Source organism: Protopterus annectens, chromosome 17.part0, assembly GCF_019279795.1.
Source record: "Protopterus annectens isolate FY-2018-M chromosome 17.part0, PAN1.0, whole genome shotgun sequence".
Taxonomy (NCBI): Eukaryota; Metazoa; Chordata; order Ceratodontiformes; family Protopteridae; genus Protopterus; species Protopterus annectens.
The window spans coordinates 20690014-20716356 of record NC_056751.1 but is presented as its reverse complement, the minus strand read 5'-3'; the positions used below and the strand labels follow the sequence as shown (position 1 = coordinate 20716356).

Here is a 26343-nt window from a genome sequence, read left to right as displayed (position 1 = left end):
TATATAACAATATAGGCTATGTATAACTACTGAAAATGTAAATTTGTTAATATGGTTTGATTGCTTATATAAATGTAAGTTTGCCTATGTCACAAGTGATAAACCAATAAGTATGATTAAAAAGAACTTCAAGGAAAGTGGGGTTTTGGCTGCAGATCATTAAGGGGAACAACCACACAGATTAAAGTAGCAGAATCTATTCTAACAACTAGGCTAACATGAGAATGGAGAAAGGTGATTTTGCCAATAGAGAGGATTGCAAGTAGGGGTCCAAAAATAGGCAAAAGGGGGACTGGAATATACTGGAGACAGTTGTCAAAGGAGCCAAAGTACTGGGAGCAAACAATGAGAGGTATAAAGGTAAACGAGGGAGGATGCCAAGACAACATATGGACAGCAGGCTAGAGACCACCTTCCCCACAAGGGACTGATATCAAAGTATAAGCAAAGAGAAAGGGATATGAGAATCCTGAATTAAAAACATGCTCCGGTAGAGTTCTTATAGTTGAATCTAGAACAGAAGCTGGTGTTAAAGGGATAATTAATACGGTGTACAAAATACTGCATGATAATTATAAGAGGTGGTTACAAACGACTGGGAAAGTCATTCACAAGGGAACGATTTGAGTACATGTATGGCTCCCAAGTATGTAGCAAATTCCAGAAGGTTTAGTATTTTTGCTTGAAAGTGTTTGCATATGACTTTTTACCTCAGACTAAAGCATTTTTCTTCAGTTAGACTCCAGATGTTGGAGGTGTGATGGGAAGACATAACTGGGAACATATATTTCGGGAATGTAATCAGCTGGTAGATTTTGTAAATTCCCTACAGAGTATTCAAGACAGAAAACATTGGATGAGCAAGTAGCTGTAACAAAAGAGTTAGGACACTGGACCTGAATTGTCTAGGCATAGTAAGGACTTGTTAAGTTTAATTTTTTGCTGCCGAAAAAAGCAATTACAAGAAAATGTAAAATCAAAGTCTAAACCAACTGCATTTTGAGTGCTGAATATTGTAAAACAGAGAACTTTAGAAGGAACAAACTACATACAAAAAATGGAAATGGTGGGAACACATGCAGAAAAATGTTCAGGAAGAGGGTGAAGTTTAAGGGACTTGAGCAATTTGTGTAACATTTGACTGAATAGTAAAAATAAACAAAAAAAAACGTGATGTATAATGTATGCAAATAGAAAAGGTTAATATTCTTTGTTTTCTATTAACGCAAGTTTGCTTAGGACTTAAGCAGTCAATTTAATAAAGAGTTGTATATATAAAAATTCCCACTGGAGGCATGACTGACAGAAGTCTACTCCATTTCAACATAAAGGTTGACTAAAGATGCTTTCACTCACTCACTGGTTCATACTTTGAAAGGTATATTCATTCACCCATTTATTTTATGTACACACAGGTAATGAATGTAAATGCACAAAAACACAATGTTCTGCATAAAAAAAATAGCAGAAAATTTAGGAAAATTCTTGTAGGTTGTTTTAACAGAATACTTCCATTAAAAATCAAGTCTCCTAAGAGATGTAACATTAAGGATTAATTAATTTCACAAAATCAGGATAGAAAAGGTTACTATATGTCTCAGCAGAGGAATATTTTAAAGTTGAACTAGACCTCTACAATGCATTTTTATTAGTTTCAGTTACAAAAAAAGGGGGGGTGTCTCCCCATGCTTGCTGACTTTCATGTCTATGGTTATTTGCCCATTCATTCCCATATTATGCGACAGCTTAATGCTCACATGTTTACAGCACTGGGGACAGCCTGTTATTTGGGACCACCAGCTGGGTAGCCATCAGTGGAGTTTTAGCACTTAACTCCAGCACATGTCTTGGTAATGCCAAAAGGGTTGGTGTGCAATGTGCGCAGACCAGGTACAAACTCACTTTCACAAATGTCATTACCTTGACTTCATGTAAGGCACTTTCCCATGACACAGTCTCTTATAAGCCTCAGTGTCTCCAAGATAAATGACAGTGTGTGGCTTCTCTTCTGTCATGATCCTTCTCAGGAAAGAATACGGGAACATGCAGACTTGTGTCTAATAATTTCTTACCCTTCCTAGCTGGGTCACATAGGCTGTAGTGAGGGCTCCATCCCTTAATACTACACTAACAGGTGACAGACCTTTTAAATACACCTGCAAGATAGCATGCACATGAGGTTTACGAGCAATGTACATTGAGAATAAACACTTAACCTGTCAGACAGATCTGTACATAGTGGACACAGGACATTTGTCAATGGCATTGTTTTAGCAGTACAGAAAGATTGGTGCTGATTGGTCAGAAAAGTGAGTGACCAAACAAAGCCAGCCACACTCAAACATTGTAATGCTCTTATACAATACCATTATTTAAAAAAAATAAGTTAGTCACTAAATGAAATTTAACAGTAATGAGCTTCAATGGGTCTGCCCATTTTCTAATTTTGTCATACATACAATTTAGCTGGGAATATTTTGTATTACGTAAAAGTTTAGATGAACACTTTTTTTCACAATTAAAGTTAAAATACGGTTTCTTGCTAAATTATACACTAACACTACTTGTCCTCAGTTTACCTTCTGTTTAAACAATGAACAGTCTTTCGCTGTCGTCCAGCTGCATTTGCTTACTGTCCAGGTACAGCCCTGTTATGCAAAGAGCAAGTGGAAGTACATTCATGCGACTACGCTTGCACACTATATTGCTTTTGCGACACAGATTATTTTGAGGGATTAAAGGTGAATACAGTAGTGTTTCTCTTTTGGGAGAGAAGACATCTGTAACGGTTAACATTTTGGTGGCAACAATGTTTGTATTTCAGAGCATCTATTGATCTCACTGCTGTGAGAAATGCAGAATCTACCAAGCGTACTGTGAATATGGTCTCCAATCAGAATCAACGCTTTTGACTATAAACTGCTATTACTGTATAATAGCAAATACTCAGGCCAGCACAAATACTACAGTAAATGCACCTGCTACCGCATCATATAAAGGAAACTGGAAAGCAATTAGTGGGATTCCACTTCCCTTAAATGTATAGATTTCACTTTGTTCAGAAACAGGATGCTTAAAACAGTAACTTCAGTGCAATTACTGCATCTGTAAACTGTATTATATACTTCAGAGTAATGTTAGGGCAACTGAGGCTCATGAAAATTTGCCAGTACCCACCCTTTCTCTAGAAGGTCTAGACCAGTCAAGTCTGGGGTGAATTTGGCTGGACAGCCAATCATTTAGCTCCCATTTGAAGGATGACTGTGCATCACACTACTTAATCCGCAAGGGCAGTCTGCAGTGTATGATGAAGCACTGTATGATGAATTTCTCTCGCTCTCCATTATGATGTACTTATCCTTTGGTAAAGACTTAAGTCGCTGGTTCTGGTACTTGTGGCAGGACTAGCTAGTGTAAAAATTGCCTCTAGGCGATCTGATCACATTGAAAAGTATCATGAAAAAGGGGCATGGATATTTGCTGGTTGTAAGTTGTTTGAGAACCTGGCCTACTCCATTCTAATCAGGGACCCAAGCCACTAGTGGAAGTCATCTATGTTCCTCTACCGACCAGTGTATGGATGCCATAAAGCCCAGCAGACCTGGGTTAATAAGCTACTGGACATCCAGTATCCAGCTGCCCAGCCTGGCTTACCTGGGATACCTCAGAGTGTAATACAGACATAATCAACCTGCTAACCACAAACTTATGGACTGCTACCCTCCATAAGGTTCACAAACAGGGCATGGTCTAGAAGTAAATGACATGGTAAAGAGGATGCTGGACATGCTGTGTATCCATGAGACAAAATAGAAAGGAAGTGTAGCAATGCCACTTGGCTTCTAGTTCTTAAGGACAAGACAGCCTAGGAACTGTACGGGAATTGTGGTTTGGAATAGCCTACAGAAAACATTGTGAAATATTAGAATTAGTGATAGGCTGAGATTATGAATACTTCCCTATTTCTAACAGTAGTACTGTGACAGTGCGGAAAAAGAGTGCATGTAGGCAGCAGTTGCAAGACAACATGAGTTGGTGTTGACAATGCAGAACCTGGATGCTCACATCAGGACAGTCAGAAAATGATACGTAGGACTGCCACAGTCCACGTGGGTAGGGAAAGCAGAATAAAGAAAAGACCACTCTAGACTTCTGTATGGCAAATTACTTGGTGGACAACACAAGATTACATACAAGAGTGGCCAGCATGCAACTTCGTTAGACTTCCTCCTAGTTCAGAATGGGCACTGGGGTAGAATCAGGGATTGCAAAGTTATTCTCAGCAAAACATTTGGTTCACAGCATAAACCACTGGTGGACACAATCATCTGCAAGCAGCTGTCAAAAAAGGCTCTTAGATCAGATACTAGGATGAAGATCTGGAAGTTAACTGTAGAAAAAGCAGAAGAGTGTAAGAAAACAATCATGGTTGTAGCACGTCAGGATGGAGGAGGAAACGGTGGAGTTGAAGACAGGCAATATCTAAAAACAGCAAACATACCACAGTGAGCCAGTTTTGGAAAGAAGGTATACAAGGAAAACTGGTGGAAGGCAGATGGCCAGAAAGCCAAAAGAATAGAATACAGGATAAAGAAAGATACAAAAGATGGACCACACTAAGTAGGAATATTGGTCGGCTAATGAAGAGGCTGAGAGCACTCAGAATAGCAAAGAACAAGGGAAAGGCACTTTAGCAATTTCTGGAAAGTGACTCAGCAGATGGAACAAAAACTTGCAATGCAAAGTCTTAAAGATTAAGACAGTCAGATACCCTTCATAAGGGATGCTAATAACCTGCTCACCAGTCCACATGAATAAAACCCCACAGAAGCTAGTGTCCCAGATGCAGCCTTCAATGAAAGAGGAAAAACAGCCCACTCAAAGTACAAGCAGCACCAAGTAAAATGAAGTCAGGGAAAGCAGCAGGTTCAAAGGAGGTCACTACAGATATGAAAGATGTTGGGCAAATTAGGGGAGAAATGACTCCAAATGTCCAAATGGTATAACAGTATAGGGAGAATGACATATCCCAAATAACTAGAGAATAAGCATTCTGTTGCTATTCTGCAAGAACAAAGGGGACATTCACAACTGTGGGCAGTGCAGTGGTATCATATTGTCAAACTGCATGAAAGTTTTAGAGAGGATAATTGACAAACGAGTATGCAAAGTAGTAGAAAGTAAGCTGAGAGAAGTGCAGTTTGGATTTAGATCAGGACGCAACACAAAATGACCAGATGTTTGCACGGAGACAGAGAATGGAGAAAGGGCTACATATATGAGGAAAGAGTCAAACTGGGCATTCCTAGACTTGTAGAAAATGTATGATAAGTTCATAGGTCATAGGTAGGCACTAGGCTATCAGCCCTGGGGCCTATATAACCAACGAACAACTGCAGGACCCAAATTGCTACACCACAAAACGAAACAACGATGCCAGTAAAAACTTTTATTTCTCTTCTCTAGCGCCTCGGCCACACTCAGCCTTCAAGGAGTAACACACCAAATATTGAAACAGTTTATATAACACCAGCTAGACATAGAGGAGCTCTCTGATTATGTAGCCCAGGCAGGTATGACCCTGACCTTGAGCAGTATCCTACCTTCACCAAGAATGATGCCACAATGCAGAGATAAGATGATCAGCTTTAATAATTGGCTTAAACTCTGGTGTCATTCAAAGGGGATCCAATGTCTGTCTGCCTGGGATGACATGCTGGACAAGCCACGCTGCTTCGCAAGGGACGGCTTGCACCTGTCACCCCTGGGCTTCCGGATATTGGTAAAGGCTCTTGCCACCCCCATAGTGCCTTTTTTAGGCAAGGCTCAAATTCTAAACCTACCACCCTAGAACACAAAAAAGGAAAAAAACTAAGGGTAATGCTGCTCAATGCCAGAAGTCTCAACCTCAAGATGCACGCACTCGAGGCCCTTCTCAGTATGGAGAACATCGATGTCTGTGCTGTGACTGAAACCTGGTTCAAGGCTCCCGAGAGCACCCCGTTACTATCAGGTTTTACCTCATATCATGCGTTCCGGACCCAAAATCCGGACACCACCAAGAAAGGAGGGTGGTGTCCATATTCATCAAGGACACCCACACCTCAAGGTTGGTGGCAACGCACGATGCATCGGAGACCATCCAGGTGCAATTAACCATAGGCAAGACTGCTCTGCAATTTGTAGCATGTTACAGGCCACCCTCTCAAACTCAGGAACCTCACATAGCTTTCCTGAAAACACTGGAGGGGATAAATGTATCTCCAAACACCATCATACTAGGTGACTTCAACTATCCGAATATAGACTGGGATCACTACTCAAGCCCCAACACTCTAGCCCAAAGGTTCCTAGAGTTCATAAACTCAAATGCCATGGAACAACTAGTCACCATCCCCACAAGAGGTGAAAACATACTTGATCTCATCATCACGAACATGGGGTCACAATGTTCAACACCGGAAGTATACCCCTCACTGGTGAGATCAGATCATAAACTAATCTCACTGGAAGTCCACATCTATCCCCCACCTGAGATAAAAAAGACCACAGTGAAGAACTTCTCAAAAGCTGACTTCACACTTCTAAAGACTAGTGTGGTCTCTTAAAGCCCCCGAGCCCGCGGAAACCATTACTCAAGTTGCTGAATCACTTACAAATGCCTTCTACCAGCACCTACAGGACTGCATGGATCAGGCAATCCCAAACAAAACAAAGACTCTTTGTACCAAAGGCAAGCGTCCAGTCTGGTGGACCCCAGCCATAAACAAGCTCTACAACAAAAGGAGGAAGCTACTACAAGATAGAGCAAAATCCCTAAAAGGTAAGACACCTTTGATCATTATAAGTAAAAAACTACGATTTCTCATAAAATCATCCAAGGCAAATTTTGAGAGAAAAATCGCTAAGGACTCAAAAGACAATCATAAGGCCTTCTTTAGCTATGTCAGAAACCTGGGAGGAAACTCCCAGATATACTCAGAATTAGTTCAAAATGATGCAAAAATCACTGAACCTACAGACATTGCCAACATACTGGCCGACAGGTTCAGTGCAAACTTCTCCCCAAAAGGAGAGATATCTATACCAGAGGATTGTAGCCCCCCAAACATCTCTAACGCTCAGGTGAGAACTGCTCTCTCCAAGGCGAAAAACACAGCATCCATGGGACCAGATGGTGTCACCGGTTGTGTGCTCCGTGAACTCAATGAGGAATTAAACCCACAGTTAGGACAGCTGTTTAATCTTAGCCTCACCTCAGGATATGTACCCAAGGAGTGGCGTACGGCAACTGTGGTCCCACTTCACAAAGGCGGTGCCTCCACAGACCCTGGAAATTACCGTCCCATCAGCTTGACAAACCTGATCTGCAAAGCTATGGAGAGGATCATAATGGAACTCATAAATAAAGACATAGGGGACTTGCAGACTTTGGATCCAACCCAGTTTGGCTTTGTCAAAGGCAGATCATGCCTTTTAAACTTGGTTGACTTTTTCAAAACAGTCACCAAGGCCATTGATGAGGGAAAGGCAGTCCACACAGCCTACCTCGACCTGGCAAAGGCTTTCGACACAATACCCCACTCAGGTATCATTGAAAAACTCATCAGCTTAAATGTAAACCCATACGTCACAAGATGGGTAGCAAGCTGGCTAAGTGACAGAACCCACAGGGTCAGAGTTGCTGGCGCCATGTCAGACTCAAAGCCAGTCACAAGTGGTGTCCCACAGGGCTCAGTCCTGGGCCCACTCTTGTTTGGCATCTACTTTTCAGAAGTACAAGCAAACACAGGAGGGTTATGGCTGACAAAATTTGCAGATGACTGCAAACTGGGTGCCATAGTCGAGAACTCATCTGACACAGATATCCTTCAGAAGGGTCTCATAGAAATGGATAACTGGTGCCAGAGCAATGGACTACAGTTAAATGCCAAAAAATGCATAGTCATACCCTTCGGGAAAAACAAGGTTACCCCTAGCTACAATATAGGTGGCAATCCACTGAGCACAGAAGAGGTTATCTGGGATCTGGGGACCCAGGTTGACAGTAACCTTTCATTTGACACTCACGTTGCCAAAGTAGTTAGGAAGACCTTCTACATTGCCCACCTGATCATGAAGGGATTCACATCTAGATCAAGGGAGGTCATCGTCCCCCTGTACTCATCACTCATCAGACCAATGATTGAGTACAATGCCCCATTCGGAATGTATCTGACCCGACACCTGCAGCAAATGGAAAGGCCCCAAAAGTTCCTCACCAAAAGGATAAAGGGTCTCAAAAATATGTCTTATGCTGCCCGACTGAAGGAACTCCAACTCTATTCAGTCGCTTACCGTCTGCTCAGAGGTGACCTGTGCCTGACATACAAGGCCATGTCCAACCCAGAATTGATGAACATGCTTCACCTCAAAAAATCTAGATCCCTCAGAACTACAAGGGCGGGAGACTTAAACCTTGACACGGTTATTAATAGGACGTGCTGGAGGGACAGATTCATCACCCAAAGACTCCCTATGCTGTGGAACAAAATCCCAGTACATGTGAGGCAGAGCACCTCGCTGGCCTTGTTCAAGAGAAATCTTGACCAATGGATGGGAGATCACAGATATACCCCAGGGATTACCTCAGTGTCACTGCTTGACAGAGGCACAGCAAAATGGGCATAGTATCCTTCAAATTAAAGGGGTGGCGAAAGCCACAAAACTCTGGGCTAGGCTTATAAATGCCCTTGGGCAGATAGCCTAGTATGAACCTATGAACCTATAACACCAGCTACAATCAATAAATTATTAATCAAACAATTAAACAATCAAGTACTTAAAAATTAAAGAAATACAATACATTTCAAAACCATTTCAGACAACACTTCAACAACAACAGTCTGTATTCAGACCTTTAGGTATCAAAGTGTCGTATTTTAAAATAAAAATAGTTTCTTTTTTTAAAAGCACATTCTTTTATCCTATTTATATCAGACTCCCTTATAAAAATTTGTTCTAAAATAGTTGCCTTTAAACTATCACACTTTCCCCCATGATGTTCATAAAAATGTTGAGCTAAGGGATTCTCTAATTTATTTGCTCTAATGTCCCTCAAATGCTCCAACAATCTTATCTTAAACATTCTCTTAGTTTGACCAATATAAAACTTATTACATCCACACTTAATGGCATACATAACTCTCTCAGTTCTACAATTATATGACCCATTGGGTCTAAAACCAATATTGTTTATATGTGAAAAAAAATTAATTGTATAAGGACAGCCACTGCATTTCCCACATGATGATATTCCTATAGCAACAATATGGTAATACAATTTAACTTCAGGTTTACAAAATCTGGTATGTACCACCATATCTTTGATGTTTCTACCCCTCTTATAAGAAAAAAATATTTTTTTCTCAGTTAAACTACTAAGCTCAACAAAACTTTTTAAAAATTCCCAAAAATGTGTTATATGTTTTTAATACTATCACTACAAATATTATAAGTGGAAACTATAAATAAATTCTCAGCATTTTTATGATTAACAACATAACTATTACACCTTTTCTTCTGTAATGATCTATTATTATATCTAATATTAAGTATCTTTTGAATATCTGATTCTATTAATTTGGTATCATAATGTCTTCTTTCAAACATGGTCCTAGTGTACTGTATTTCTTTCATAAATACATTATCTTCATTACATAATCGAGAAATTCTCAAAAATTTGCCATACGGCAAAGCTTCGATAATATGTTTTGGGTGACAACTGGTACCCATTAAAAACTGATTAGGCAAGTCAAATTTCCTATGGATACTTGTACTAATATATTGTCCAGCAGTACCCTGTAGATTAATATACAAAAAAGAGACTTTTTGTCCGTATTGTAGACCATCAAAAGATATATGAAACCTATTAAGTTGAATCTCTTGCACAAAATTTAATACAGAGTGCATACTTCACAAAAAAAAAATCAAATCATCAATATATCTAAAATAAAATTTCACATATTTTTTTACAAAAGAATTAGTGTAAATACATTCTTGTTCAACCAATCCCATAAAAATATTTGCATACATGGGTGCAAATGGAGCACCCATGGCTGCACCTTGTATTTGATGAAGAATTTGATTATCAAAATAAAAATAATTTTCCAAACAAAATTTCACTAAATCTAAAATATAATATGTAAGAGGATAGTCACCCATTCGCTTATGTAATGCCTCTAATCCAAACACGTTTAATATTTGTATAAAGACTCTTCACATGACCAGTAGCCCAATCTTAGGCCCTTCTGTATTAAAGATATATAATTATTTTTAGCTTGTTCATCAGCATCATCACTTACTATACAATATACAATGTTTCATCCCCTAATAGATCTAAACACATTTTCATATATTGTGTATAATGCATAATTATTATTTTATTCCCCTTATCAGAGGGTTTAACTACCAATTCTTTCTACCTATATAAGCCTAGCCAAAAAGGTTCCCTGGCTTTCGCCACCCAAGAAAATTATTTTCCTGTGCTCTTGTCGAGCAGTGTCGCAGAAGTGATCCCCGGGGTGAATTTCCTATTTCATCATTAGGTGATTCTATTATGGCTCCCAGTTTGCAGTCATCTGCGAACTTTGTTAGCCAAAGACCTTCTATGTTGGTCTGCACTTCAGAGAAGTTGATGCCGAACAGGAAGAGGACCCAGGACCAAACCCTGTGGTACTCCACTCATCACGGGTCTGAAGTCTGACTTGGAATTTGCTACATTTACTGTGTGGGTTCTGTCAGTGAACCAGTTGGCCATCCAACTTGTGACATAGGAATTTATGCCCAGTTTAGTGAGTTTATCTATAATTCCAGAGTAGGGGATGGTATCAAAAGCCTTGGCAAGGTCAAGATAGGCTGTGTGCACTACCTTGCCCTCATCTACAGCTCTGTTGACTGCTTCAAAGAAGTCAAGTCAGGGTTCGTAGACATGATCTATCTTTTTCAAACCCAAACTGAGTGGGGTCCAGGGTTTGGAGGTTACCTATGTTTTTGTTTATAAGCTCCAAGATGATATGTTCCATGGCCTTGCAGACCAGGCTTGTCAGGCTAATGGGGCAGTAGTGTCCGAATAAAGATGATTTGGGCTTTGGCCACTTGTGCAATGGCTCAGAGTCCTGGAATCATTACAAGATTCAGCACAGGTTATGTTCAAGGACACAATGACAGAAGTACGAACAGTATTCAGGGTCTGGGGGCTTCCCAGTGGGAGTGAGTATGCATCAGGGTTCAGCTCTAAGCTTGCTGTTAACACACGACTACATCAGCAAACAGATTTGTATGGACAGATCAACAAAACTGCTATAGGCAAACAACGTAGCATTACAAGTAGACTGAGTAAGAACTTTATCAAATATTAACTAAATGGGATGCAAAATTGAAAGCACATGGGATGAAAGAGTACAGACACACCAGTTTTAATGGCAGCAAGTGGAGAAAATCAGAAGTTGTTTAAAACTCAGATAGAAAAGAACATGGTAGAGCAGGTTAACAGCTTCAAGTATCTAGGATGACTGGCTGAGAAGACAAACCTGAAAGAGGAATTCAAAGCTTGAATCGGATGCGCTGCAGCCAACTGACAGTGTGTCAGGGGTAGTGTGTGACCAAAGAATGTCAAAGCTGAAAAGTGAGGTGTACAAAACAGTGATGCGACCGATACTGCTGCACGGTATAGAATACCTGCACAGTGAAAGCCGAGCAGTTGAGGAAGCTAGAGGTGATGAAGATGAAGTTCTGAGATAGGTGGTAGGGTGCACACTGTTTAACAGAAAGAATGAGGAAATCAGAGCAGAAACCAAAGTAGATCCAAATGCAGAGAAAAATCAAAACTGATTTTGGTGGCTTGGTCATATGCAGGAATGCAGAAGACAATCTGAAGACTTCCGTCAGTCAAAAAAGCATGAGAAAATGAAGGTGCCCAGCAAAGAGATGGATGGATTGAGAGAGAAGACCTGCAACAGTCACGCATTAACATCAAAGATAGGAGAGAGTGGCAATGAATAGAGAAAGATGGCGACAGTTTGACTCCATGCAGAAAAAGGGGTTGATGATTCTAGTACTTTAGGAACTACTAAGCTTTGAGTTAACAGATCCAGGGCAACTGGTCCTCTAATGGCATGAAAAGCAAGGAATACATCTCCTTTCAAGAGTCTATAAAGATACTTAAAGGGACAGTGCTTCATCACTTGCATGCTCAGGATCTTTAAGCCTCTAGGAAGCCCTGAGATCTTAATAGACATATTTTGACTTGGCCAAGGTGTTTCACCATACCATATGCTTTATGAACAGCAAGACCACTGTCAACAGCCTGTATAATCCTCAAAGAAGTTAACCAAATATATCAGGTAAAATCTTCCCTTGATAAAGGGAAACTGCTGTGGGTCAAGTCCAACGAGAATTTTGATATGGTTTATAAGGTCATTCACAATATGAACCATGGCTTTACAAATGAGACCCATCAAGCTAAGGGGTCTATAATTTCTGGTGTCAATGGTATGACATTCGCTTGTGGAGTGGCAGCAGTACTACAGTATGCAAAACTTTAGGGAAAGGCCCTGTATCTAAACTTAAGTTAAAACAGTTTGAGGCTCTGCTAAGGCATCCCAAGTACCATTTATTAAACACCCAAATATTGTCATTCCCTGGAGAAGTATTTTTGGTCTCAAAAACACTTTCAGCACATGGTCCTTTGTAATATGGGGTTTAAGGAATTCAGGGATAAGTGGACTTTTGAAAAATCATGTCTGGAGTAAAATTAGCACAGAGTTTGCTAGTATACTGGTAATGCCTACCGGGCATGATTAGATGGCACATTTTGAGTAAATTCAGAGCAATGTTGGGTATAGGTCTTCAAATTGTATTTACAATTGTTCTTAGTTTCAGTTGCTAACATCACTTCATTGGCTGTTTTAAGAGACCTTGCACATTAACTACAATACATATAAGTGCTTGCATTAAGATTGGGTACAGTAAAACAAATTCACTACCATCTAAGTGCTCAGTCTTGAAAATGGTAGATAAAAATGTATTTTTCCCCTAAGGGAGAAGAACAGTATTGACATCCTTGTATAACTGAATACATCTGAAATACTACAGTATAGTTCAGTTATCTGGTCAGAATAAAAAAGACAACTGGCTTAGCATTTTTTTCAATTTACTTGGTCAACAGCATAACTTACTTTAGTAACTAAGAGTTTTACAGCACATTCAGGTACATCATGAATACTCTGAAAAAGAATTCGAACAGCTAAGGAGAAACAGTTCAGAACTGAAAACAAAGAAATGTTAAAGTACCAAGTGCTCACCTATAAAATGTTACCCAGAACACAGAGTATTCTATTCACTGTATTCCGATATTACTGCATTCCATTAATTATAAGCTCATTTTCACTGTATGTGCACTGTTCACTTAAACTACTGTAAACTATTTACTCAATGATGGCTTTAATCACTCTATTCCAAATCTTTGAATATTATGTATGTCTTTGGCCAGGGCCATGGCTGAAGAAAGTCCTTGGATCAGTCCACTTACCCTGTTTGCAAACTGAAATAAAACAGCAGAGGCTGAGAGCAGTCACAGCAGCAAAGAACAAGGCAAAAGTACTTTAGCAATTTCGGGAAATTGACTCAGCAGATGGGACAAAAGCTTGCAATGCAAAGCCATAAAGTACTAACAGCGCCGATACTGGCTACTTTCTAAAGAGGGAAGAGTGATAAAACCAAATGTCAGTGTTGTTGATTACTGTAATGAATGTGCAACAAACTTTAGATGGCAAAGAAAAATAAGCCAATGAACTGAATGCAGAGCTCTAGAAGAACCAAACAACGCTATGCAGTAAGCAAAATAAAGATAATGAGGCTTAGGTTCATAGGAAGGTACTAAGCTATCGGCCCTGGGGCCTATATAAGCCCAGCCAAAAAGGTACCCTGGCTTTTGCCACCCAAGAAAATTATTTTCCTGTGCCACTGTCGAGCAGAGCCACAGAGGTGATCCCCGGGGTGAATTTCCTATTTCCCATCCAATCATCAAGATTTTTCTTGAAGAGTGCAAATGAGGAGCTTTGTTCGATATAGATAGGCAGTTTATTCCAGAGTATGGGAAAGTCTCTGGGACAGGAATCTATCCCTCCGGCATATTTTGTTTATTGGGGTGACATGGTTTAGGTCCCTAGAGCGTGTAGCTGGGAGGGATTGGGATTTCTTTAAGTGGAGCATGTCCAACAGCTCTGGGTTTCACATAGCTTTGGATGTTAGGCAGAGATCACCTCTGAGTAGGCGATATGCGATGGAGTAAAGCTGGAGTTTCTTGAGACGGTCTGCATAGGGCATCTGTTTGGGACTGGTAATCCTCTTAGTGAGGTATTTCTGTGGCCTTTCCAATTGTTGTAGGTGTCTTGTGAGATACATGCCAAATGGGGCATTGTACTCTCCTAATGGGTCTGATGAGGGATGAGTAGAGAGGAGCAATGACCTCCTTTTTTCTAAAGGAGAGCCCTTTTGTGATGAGGTGTGCCACTCAGTAGGATTTCCTGACTACTGTGACAATGTCACTATCAATGAGAGACTATTGTCCACCTGTGTCCCGAGGTCTCTTATCACACTTTTGGTGTTTAGTGAGCTACCGCCTATGTTGTAGTTCATGGGTACCGAGTTTTTCCCAAAGGGGATGACAATGCACTTCTTGGCATTGAGCTTGAGGCCATGGCTTTGACACCAGGCATCTGTCTCAGTGAGGCCCTTCTGTAGGATGTCCACATCATTAGGAGTTTTGATTATGGCTCCTAGCTTGCAGTTATCTGCGAACTTCGTTAGCCACAGACCTTCTGTGTTAGCCTGTACTTCAGAGAAGTAGGAGAAGTAGATACCAAACAGGAGAGGACCCAGGACTGAACCCTGTGGTACTCCACTTGTCACTAGTCTGAAGTTGGATTTGGAGTCTTCTACTTTCACAGTGTGGGTTCTGTCAATGAGCCAGTTGGCAACCCATCTTGTGACATAGGGATTTATACCTAGTTTAGTGAGTTTATCTATAATTCCAGAGTGGGGGATGGTGTCGAAAGCCTTGGCAAGATCTAGATAGGCTGTGTGAACCCCCTTACCCTTGTCTACGGCTTTGGTGACTGCTTCAAAGAAGTCTATCGGGTATAGGAGACATGATCTGCCTTTTACAAACCCGAACTGGGTGGGGTCCAGAGTTTGGAGATTACCAATGTCTTTGTTTATAAGTTCCATGATGATATGTTCCATGGCCTTGCAGATCAGGCTCGTCAGACTAATGGGGCGGTAGTTCCAGGGGTCCGTGGTGGCTCCCCACTTGTGGAGTGGGATAACCGTTGCTATGCGCCATTCAGCAGGCACAAAGCCTGAAGTGAGGCTATTATTGAACATGGTACTTAGGTGGGGTGCCAGTTTGTTCTGTAGTTCGTGTAGAACGCAGCCTGGGATGTTGTCTGGTCTCATGGATGCTGTGTGCTTGGCTTTGGAGAGTGTGGTTTTTACCTGTGCAGCCATGATTACAGGAACTTTGCATTCTTCCGCTATAGAGATGGGCTCTTTAGGGGGCGAGAGGGGGGGTAAAGTTGGCACTGAACTTATCTGCCAGGATGTTGGCAATATCAGTTGGGTCTGTAAATTTAGTGCCATTGTGCTGTAACTCAGAGCAGATCTGAGTGTTGCCATTGAGATTCTTGACATAGCTACAGAATGCTTTGTGGTTGTCTTTAGAATCAGTGGCGATTTTGTTTTCGTAACTAGCTTTGGAGGATTTCATCAGGGATTGCAGCTTCTTACTGAGGCCGACCAGGGAGCTCCTCCACTCGTGGGATTTTACTCTTTTCCAACAGTTTCTTCCTCTTGTTGTACAGTTTGTTTATGGCAGGGGACCACCAGATTGACTTCCTTGTTTTGGAGGATAGCGTCTTGGTTCTGTTTGGGATAGCACGATCCATGCACTCATAGTGCTTACAAAGTGCAATTGTGTAGGATTCAGTAGTCGTAACTGTATTGTCCATCTGCATGGGTGTCATGAAGTTCACCACTTCTGTCTTAAGAAGCATGAAGTTGGCTTTGTAGAAATATTTTACCATGGTTTCCTTAACAGGGGGTGGGGGCAGGATGTGGATATCTAGGGTAATTAGCTTATGGTCGGATCAGACCAATGAGGTGCTGACTTCAGGTGTGGAACACCGGTCACTCATGTTGGTAATGACTAGATCTAGGATATTGTTGCCCCTGGTGGGGGTGTGGATAAAGTGATCCAGGGCATTGGAGTTTATGAATTCCAGAAAGTGTTGAGTGAAGGAGTTGGTACAAGAGTAGTTTTCCCAGTTAATGGTAGGGTAGTTGAAATCGCCCATTATTAGGGTGTTTGGTTGAACCCTAATATTTTCCAGTACATCAAGAAAAGAGGAGTGGAATCCTGGGGCATGGTGGGTGATCTGTAGCAAGCTACAACTTGGATTGCAGTTTTGCCCAGAGTTAGTTGCACTTGGATAACCTCGGCTGCATTATGCTGAGCAACTAGCCTGGAGGTGTGGATATCCTTAATGAATACGGACACACCTCCACCTTTGGTGTTCTGGTCCAGGTTACATGGCTGAAAAGTGTGGTATGAGTTATAGCCTGGTAGTGCAGGGGTGCTCTCTGGAGCCTTGAACCAGGTCTCAAGTCACTGCACAGATATCGATGTTCTCCATTTTAAGGAGTGCCTCGAGTGAGTGCATTTTGAGATTTAGACTTCTAGCATTGAGTAGCATCACCCTCAGTTTTTGCTTGTCTGTTCCTGTTACGGTGGTGAATTTGTCATTTGAACCTTCCCTAAAAAAGGCACTATAGCGGCAGCAAGAACCTCAGCCAGTATCCGGAATCCCAGGGTGACGGGTACAGGCCATATCTGGCAAAGCATCGTGGTCTGTCGACCATGTCATCCCAGGCAGATAGATCCTGGATCCCTTTAGAATGGCACCAGAGGCTTAGCCAATTGTTGAAGTCAATCATTTTGTCCTTGTACTGCGGCATCATTCTGGGTGATGGCAGAATGCTACGCAGGGCTAGGGTCATACCTGCCTGGGCTACAAGATCGGAGAGCTCTTCCATGTCTCTTTTCATGTAGTCCAGGGAGGTACGTCTCAGGTCGTTCACACCAACATGGACAATGACAGAGTCATAGTTGTACTTGTTGTGGAGTGACCTGAGTGCATGGGTTATGTTGCGGATCCTGGCACCCGACAGTTAGCTGACAGTAACCTTCTCCTTGTTTAGCCTGGCGAGTGGGACATCAGTGTGCCTGACGATAGAGTCACCTATGACTAGTGTGTTGGGTACATTGTTTTGCCTTATTGGCTGTGGTTGAGTGGCACACTGAGTCTGCGGGCTATGTGTCATTTGGGTTGTGTTGGGAGGTGGAGGTTGTTTGCATTTCTGCTTTGGAGGTCTCTGTTGCTTGAGCAAATTATTACGGAGTACCTCTGCGAATGTTTTTGTGTTTCTATGTGTGGATTTTGGTAGTGTAGATTTAGTGAGACTATGTGATGAGTGTGGTGTGGTGCAAGTGTTTACCTTCTCCTCTTGACTGTCATGTTCAGTCTTGATTGGAGAAAGCTTTACCTCAAGTTTGGCTAGATAGGCAACTTGCAATACTACACAGTTTTCAAGTTTGTGTTTTTTGCCTTTGAAAACCCTGAAAGTTTTCCCCACTTGCCTTTCACAGCATTATCATAAGAAACACAGATGTACTTTAAGAAGCCAAATGTGTTGTCTTACCATATCCTTTGCAGCAGTATTTTCATGTTGTGTACTAATTCCTTTCTGACAAAGCCCTGTAAAGTTAAAAATTACATAATCAAGGGTTACATTTTTTTGCAAAAATCACATCACATCTGCACGCATTTAATAATAAAAGCAGACACGAACATTAGACTAATAAAGGAGTTTTAAAAACTCAAAATAGAATTCTAACTTGCAGTTTGAATCTGCAGCCTTGCTTGCCTGAGGCACCTGCAAATAAAAATCTGTCTAGCTAGCCCACACTAGTAACAGACAAACATTTGTCAGTGGAAAAACACTGGCTTACAGTTGTAATCAACTGCAACAATATGACATGAAGAAAGGTGAAACAGTAAACTAGTGTACAAGACATTTGTGTAATCAGCTGAATGTTGTTATTCTAGCTTACATAGACTGTACAGGTTTCAGTGAGAGATCAAACCAAGAACTGCAGTTTGTGCCTTGCCTCAGTTCATTTGAAAGAAGCAGTGGAATAAATCTATGAATCCACTTCAAAGACCAACAATATAAAAAAGACACTTCCAAGATGGCTATACACTGATCAACAGCATAAGTTTACTTCAGCTCACCCACTGTGAAAACTGACCTTTGAAAAGAAAAAAAAAAAAAAATTTTTTTGGTAAAATCCAGTTACTGGCTAGTAAATACACTGCATGGATACCAGGATAGCAGTAGTGTGGAAAACCTGAAAGAAAATCGACCAGAAATGGTAGAGAAGACACTATATGTCAGCTGTTCAATTAAAAAGCAATTCAAGCTTTGGTTATGGTTCAAGAGATGGCTTTCAGTAATTTAGAGGAAATAATAAATCAAATGTACTCAAAGGTGATTAAATTACAACACTGAAGGAATATATCAAACAAAAGGCTGGAAATAGAAGCTTTAACAAGCCATTCAGATGAACTGAAAACTGCAATAATCAGCGGTTTACAATGAAGAAAAAGCTGGCTGAATATGAGGTTTCTCAAGAACAGTTAAAAAGAAACAGTTAAAACGCACAGAGAATACTTGAGATTTTTCTGCTATACCAGAGAAACTGAAAACGAACAGACTATTAATTTTATAAAAGAACAAATAAGCAACTGAACTGGTGTTCCACAGCAGAATTTGTTAATTGAAAGGGCACACTGAATGTGTGCTCTCTGGCCAAGAGAAAGCAGTAAAATCTTTATTAGTAAAGATGCAACCATACCAGCAGAAAGAGCTGATCCCAACAAAACTGTGGCAGAAGGGCAAAGTATTAAAAACTAAAGACAGCAGAGTGTTTAATGACTATTCACAGTACAACAGGCAGAAGAGAAGCAAACATATCCCAGCAATCACGCAATGTCAAGAGGCAGGCGTGAGATTCAAGCTGCTGTATCCGGCTCCCTTCAAAGTATTTATTGCTAGAGGATCAGTCATTTTTTGATGCAGAACAGTCTAAGAAGGAAATAAAGTTCATCAAAAACTGAGGTAGGTGCGTGCGTGAATGGGTGTCTTCTTTGAAGGCTGGGTGTCGGGCTGGCAACACGGCACCGTAAAAATCCACTGCCAATCATTAGCAGACCGGAGTTCCTCTGTGGCGACCTCTAACTGGGAAAAGTCGAAAGATATATTCATCAAAAGCTGAATCAGCAAGTCAAAGGGGGCACCGATTCTCATTCTTCTGACTGCAAGGTTCATAGAGCGACTTTGCCAGTGAAACTTTTCCAATGTTTCAAAGGAAAATGCTTGAGAGAGAAAAAAAAAAGCACAGGAGTTGACTAGAAGAATCAGCAGTACCTTGGATTTGAATCAGGGTCTGGTTTTGGAAGATGGAGATGAACAGGAAGACTACATGCAACTCTGAAGTTAGTCTTCCATTTATTCACTAGATCATCATCACATTTGTGAAATATGGTTTTGCAAGAAAAAGTGGCTAAAATCATTGGATTTTTGTTGACTTTGTTAAACTTATGGGTGGACTGTAAAGCCTATACCCCCACTTTATATCATTACTGTTTAAAAGAACACTAAAAGGGGAAAACTGGAAGTAAATCAATATTTGCATAAAACATTTAAATGATAAAAGCTGCATGCTATATACAGTAAAATAATTTTGTGCAGTCTGTATTCAGGGGTATTTTAAATATGGGGGGTCTTTTCAGTGACGGTTTACTTTAATATCTTTTAACACATGCAAGTACTTTTTTAGTTGTAATAAAAAAAAAACACAGCTTTTACAATATAACAAAAGAAAAAAGTCTGGGCGAAAGCAAGTTAATGGTCATATGTTGTGATCTTGGGCTACTAGGGTGGGGTGTAAAAGTGCACTGATTACATGTAGAATTAGGATATTTTCTCTTTTTATTTTACACAGGTAAGTGTCTACATTACAGCTTAAGCCAGAGGTAGTAAACAGGTGTTTTTGTAAGCTTGTAGGTTTAAAAGTAAGATAAAGATGAAAGCAATAAAAATGCTAAGCTTCTTACAACTGCAAAGATATTTGTTTGTTTGTTTTCCACTGGCAAATGTTCACTGGAGTCAGGATGTTTGCAGCAGATGGCAGCTGTGCATTCTTTTCTAAGTGAAATTTACAAAGACTCATTGCTGAGCACATTTCCATTGAGACAAGCTGTCTGCAGGAGCTCGCAGTTAATCGTAGAAATTCTGACTATTCTTTGCTGAGAGAAATGCAAAATTTTAAAAAAGTACAATGGCAAGCAGTTCAGTGAAAAAATTGACATTATCGGACGTGAATAAAAGGCAACCTCACTAACAGCATTAATACTTTAATGCTGTTAACAAATCAGCGTACAATATAGCTTTATTTAAAGATAGCCACTGCACGTTTTCTTAGGGCAAAAAGTTAATGTTTTCTGAACACAGAAGTTATTTTCATATCTGGGAGGGGGACAGAGATAAGAAATGAACAGACAGCAATCAGTTTAAGTGGGAGAACAAACTGTTAGCGCTTTAGCATGGGCAATCTTAATTTAAGTTAGATAATGCCTGTAGGTGCAGCCATCAATTTGGAATAATTGTTCTCTTCTGAATGGTTATACTTAATGTTTTGAAGGTGTACATAGTTGTGTGTTTGTTCCAAGTTAAAAAGTCTTGAAAAAATGTAACAGGTTCAAATGGAAACAAAACTGTACAAAAGATCAGCCTGCCATACATCAATATATGCATCTAACACAAAAACTGGAAATACACAAAAAACTGTCATGTATAATAAATAGGAGCAATAGCTTTTTATCGCGATTGCTATGCTGTCCATACTATCCTGGAATATGAATGGCATTACAGGTACAGATTAAAAAATAAGAGCACTGAATTGCATTAAGAAATGCACAGTGCCAATAGCAATACTGCAGGAGTCTCATTTGAAAGAAATAAGCAAGCAAATTTGACAAAGACAGTATTTCAAAATGGATAAAGCATTGGAAGCATTTGCATTCCCTGATACAATACAGTTAATTAGGACATATGAAGGATCTGAGGCAAGAATTAAAGTGCAAGGGTTCCTCTCGGATAAACTGTGTTTGATCAGAAAAACCAAGCAGGGGTGTTTTCTTTTCCCTTTGTTATTTACTTTAAATTTTGAGCCACTGGCAAAGAAAATAAGTGACTCAGATACACACAGATAGAACTGGTATGGTAATTAAGGAAAAGTTGGCTTTATTTGAAGATATTGTTTTCTATCTGATAAATCCAGAAAAGGACATCTCAATGTTGTGGAATATTTTGAGAGAGTTTCAAGTCTTTTTGGGATATAAAATTAATGACAATAAAACAAAGGCTAAAGCCATAAATTACGTGTGTACCCACACATGTATTGGTTCAGCAATATCCATATTTATGGGGACATGAGATGAAGTATTTAGGAGTATGGATTAAAAAAGCTTCTGTTATGGCGGCTAAGGATATGTAGGGTGAGACTAAATAAAAATATAATATAGAAACTGGAAACTCTTATTTATGGATATGGATACCAAGATACAAGCAGTGAAATGTTTAGTCCCTTTAGTCTTCTATGCAGGTCAGGCATAGGATCATAGGAGTTTACCAGGTTATTGGCCATGAGGCCCTTATATGCCTAGCCAAGAGTTTAGCCCATGTTTAGACAACTCTGCACCCAAAACCCCTGTCCAGCAGGGACACAGGTGGAATCTCAGTGGTGTATTTTCTGTCTCCAATCCAGTTATCCAGGTTGCGCTTAAAAAGGGATAATGAGGTACTCTACTTGACATGGAGAGGGAGTCTATTCCACAGATGGGGGAGTCTCTGGGATACAAATCTGTCCCGCCAACAAGTCCTATTGATATCACAGACCAGGCTGAAGTCATGCATATTGGTTGCTCGAGTGGAGCTTAACCTGCAGATATGCCGCAGTCCAATCAAGGCGGGGGTCTCAGATTGCTTTGTGCACCAGACAGAGGTCACCTCTCAGGAGTCTGTATTAAACTGAGTAGAGGGACAGGGTTTTCAGCCTGTGTAGGGTAGGTGTTTGAGGCTCTGGATTCTCCTGATATGGAACCTCTATGGTCTCTCCAGCTGCTGCATGTGCTTTACAATGTACATGCCGAAAGGGGGTGCTGTACTCAATAATTGGCCTTATAAGGGAAGAATACAGGGATGTTATAACCTCTTTGCCCCTGGATGAGATACCCTTACTTATGAGATGGGCCATGTAGAAAGCTTTCTGTACAACAGAAACATGATGGTCAAACGTCAGCTTGCCATCAACCTAGGTACCCAAATCCCTTACTACAGATTGTGTACTTAGGACGGTGTTATTAATCAGATATGTGGGGATGGGACGTCACTCTCCCCAAAGGGGATGATGATGCATTTTTTCGCATTCAGCTTGAGGCCATGCTTCTGGTAGCAGTCATTTGTTTGGGTGAGACCCTCTTGAAACATATACACATCACTTGGGGAATTGATGACTGTGCACGGCTTGCAGTCATATGCAAACTTAGTCAGTCATAGCCCACTGGTTTTGGCCTGCACCTCAGAGAAGTATTTCCCGAACAACAGAGGCCCCAAGATCGATCCCTGGGGTATGCCGCTCATTACAGGTCTACTGCTTGAGGTGGCTTCCCCTATTTTGTTTAGGTGGTTTCTATCAGTGAGCCAGTTTGCTACCCATCTGGTAACATATGGATTAATGCCTACTTGAGAGAGAGTTTATCTACTACGCCCTAATGGGGAATAGTGTTGAAGGCTTTGGCCAGGTCAAGGTAGGTGGTGTACAGTCTTCCCCTCGTCCATGGCTTTGGTGACTGTCTCAAAGAAGTCAACCAGATTTAACAGACAAGACCTCCCCTTGACAAAACCAAACTGTGTGGGGTTGAGTGTTTGGAGGTTGACAATGTTCCTGTTAATAAGGTCCACGATAATCCATTCCATGGCCTTGCAGATCAGGCTAGTTAGGCTGATGGGTCTAATTTCCTGGATTGATGGACGCTCCACCTTTGTGTAAATTGATGACAGTGGCTGTCCTCCACTCGGCTGGGACAAAGCCGGTACTCAAGCTTTGGTTGAATAGGGTGTCTAATGGTGCTGCAAGTTCATGTAGGATGCAGCCTGGGATGTTATCAAGTCCCATGGAGGCTGTATTTTTTGCCTTTGAGAGGGCAGTAATGACCTGTTCCCTAGAGATAAGGGGTGGGGAGCAGGTACTGGGGATGTCCTGATTTACTGATGGGGGGACAGAGGGGAGAAGCTTTCGCTGAATCTGTCAGTCAGTAGACTGGCTATATCTACAGCAGTTGTGTATGTGGTGTCCCTGACCACCAGTTCTGAACAGATCTAGGTGCTTCCTTTGAGACTGTGGACCTATGTGAAGAAGGCCTTATGATTGCCTCTAGTAAATGTGGCCAATTTGGACTCTAAGTTGGCTTTAGAGGATTTCACTAGTGCTCTTATTTAGGCTAAGGAGAGATTGCTTCCAATTGGGCACCTGCTCCTTTGTCCTGGACAGCAATTTTTTCCTTTTGTTATATAGTTTATTTATTAAAGATGTCCACCAGACAGGTTTACTCTTCCTTGCGGTGGATGATTTTGTACGGTCAGGTATTCCCGATTACATACATCTATATAAATCCTCGCATAGTACTTTGGTGTAGATATGGACATTGGTGCCCATTCCTACAGTGGGGGAGGGGGCTGTGAAGCTGTTTATAACACCTCTCAGGAGGTTGTAATTGGCTTTGGAGAAGTTTTTTTGTTTGACCCTAGAAGGGGGTCAGGGGAGATGGTGACTTCAAAAGTGACCGCTTTACGATAGGGTTTTAGCAGGAAGGACGATACCATAGGGGTGCTATGGTGGTTACTCATGTTTTTTAATACCAAGTCCAAGATATTATCACCTCTTGTGGGGGTATCGACTAGCTGTTCCAAGGCATTAGCACTGAAAAAAAATCGAGGAATCTCTGGGCATTTGTGTTCTGGCATGAATAGTTTTTCGAATATATGGTTGGGTAATTAAAGTCACCCATGATCAGGGTAAATGGTTGAATCTTGATAGATTTGAAGAGGTCCAAATAGGTGGAGTGGGCATCTTGAGTCAAATTTGGGGGAGTGTAGCTAGCTATAATTTGAATAAGGGTCTTGTCAATGGTTAACTGTACCTGGAGTGCCTCCTGTACGTCACACTGTTTGGACAGCCTGGAGGTGTGTGTGTCTTTAATATATATTTTAAGTCCACCTCCTTTGGCATTGCTGCCCACATTTTGGGGTCTGAATGTATGATAGGATGAGTAACCAGGTAAGGATGGGGTGCTCTCCACAGCTTTGAACCAGGTTTCTGTGACTGCACAAATGTCAGCATCTTCCAGTGTTAAGAATACTTGCAATGAGTGCAGTTTCATGTTTAGACTCTTAGTGTTTAGCAGCATGACCTTTCATTTGTGTTTTGTTGAAATTTTTATGTTGGTAGTGTCAACCTCCTGACTTTTCCTAAGGGGGAGGCAAGCGCCTTTGCCAGAAGCCTGAAGCCCAAGTGAGACAGATGCAGGCAATCTCTAGCAAAGCATCGTGGTCTGTCGATCATATCTTCCCAGGTGGTTAGGTACTGGATCCCCCAGGAATGACACCAGAAACTAAGCCAATTGTTACAAGTCAATCACTTTCTGTTTGCATTGAGTCATCATTCTGGTTGACAGTAGAATGCTGCTTAAGGCTAGGGACATAACTGCCTGGGACACACTTGGTGAGCTGTCATGTCTCTCTTCATATAGTCCAGGGAGGTACATCTCAAGTCGTTCACGCCAACATGGACTATAATAGAGTCATAGCAGGACCTGTTGTTGAGAGACTTTTATCAACCCAAGGAGAATTCTGACAATAAGAATTGAAGGGATTTCACTGAGAGGGAAAGAGGGCAAGAATTAAATGGAATAAGCTGATCCTTCCAATAGAAGAAGTGGTTTAGGTTTACCAAATTTGAAGGGATAGTTTAGAACTACACAGTTAAGGCTCATCTACCTAAACAGAAGCAGAATGTTATATAAATCAAAGTGGAAAGGGATGATGATAAAACAAGGGAGAAGTTCCAGAAATGAAGAGAGTGGGATTTCAGCTGTAGATCCGTAAGGAGAACCATAGAGATTATTAAATTTATAGAGAAGCACAAAGTATTCTAAGAACTAAGAAAGAATATGAGAATGGAGAAATACATTGCCAGTAGGTATTACTGCAAGTAGAAAATAGGCAAGAGAGGGCTGGATTTCACTGGATAAACCTGGCAAAGGAACCAAGATATTGGAAGCAATTAACTCGAGAAGGAAAGGTAATAGAGAGGGATGAAACCAAAACGACATCTGGATTGCAGGCTAAAGTCTGCCTTCCCTACCAGGGCTTGATATCAGAGTACAGGGAGAGAAAGCGATAGGTGAATTTTAATTAAAAGACCTGCTCTGGAAGACTTCTAGATGAATCTTGAATGGAAGCAGCTGTTAAAAAAGGGATAATTAGTAGGGCCTACAAAATATTGCATGATAACTGTATGAATCAGAGGAGATTAGAAAAGATTGGAAGAGAGACTGGAAAAGCAATTTACAAGAAAACAAAGGGAAGACATACGTATGGATGCCAAGTATAAAATCAAGTCCAGAAGGTTTGGGATCTTTGCTTGGAAGTGTTTGCACAGGTATTTGTATACCCCAAGCAGACTTTTTCCTCAGGTAGACAGCAAATGTTGGAATTGTGATGCAGAAGAGGTAACTGAGAACACATATTTTGGGAGCGTAACAAGTTGGAAGGTTTTAAAGTTCCCTACAGAGTACTCTATCAGTATAGACATAGAAAGGCCTCAAGTTTAATTCTGTTGGCTGCCAAAATGGCAATTACTAGAAAATAGAAATCAAAGTCTAAGTCAACTGTATTTAAGGTACTGAACACTGTAAGTGATAAAATAACGGGAAAAGGGATCTTTGGAAATGGAAAAGAGCCTAAGATACAATTATTTGCTGATGATATGTTAATGTTGGGTGATCTTGATGTTTCTTTGCATGATGTTATAAATACCTTAAGCAAGTTTGAAAGAATTTC

General features: G+C 40.8%; 1 protein-coding gene across 2 annotated transcripts in view; it reads right to left on the bottom strand.

The window, feature by feature from the left end:
* MRPS18C (mitochondrial ribosomal protein S18C) overlaps nt 1–26343 on the bottom strand; it is a 455587-nt gene that overhangs the window by 383141 nt on the left and 46103 nt on the right. For both annotated transcript variants that reach the window (XM_044059296.1, XM_044059297.1), the window contains exon 2: nt 17800–17855. In XM_044059296.1, the coding sequence (XP_043915231.1) occupies nt 17800–17855 (56 nt within the window). The remainder of the gene's footprint in view (nt 1–17799; nt 17856–26343) is intronic.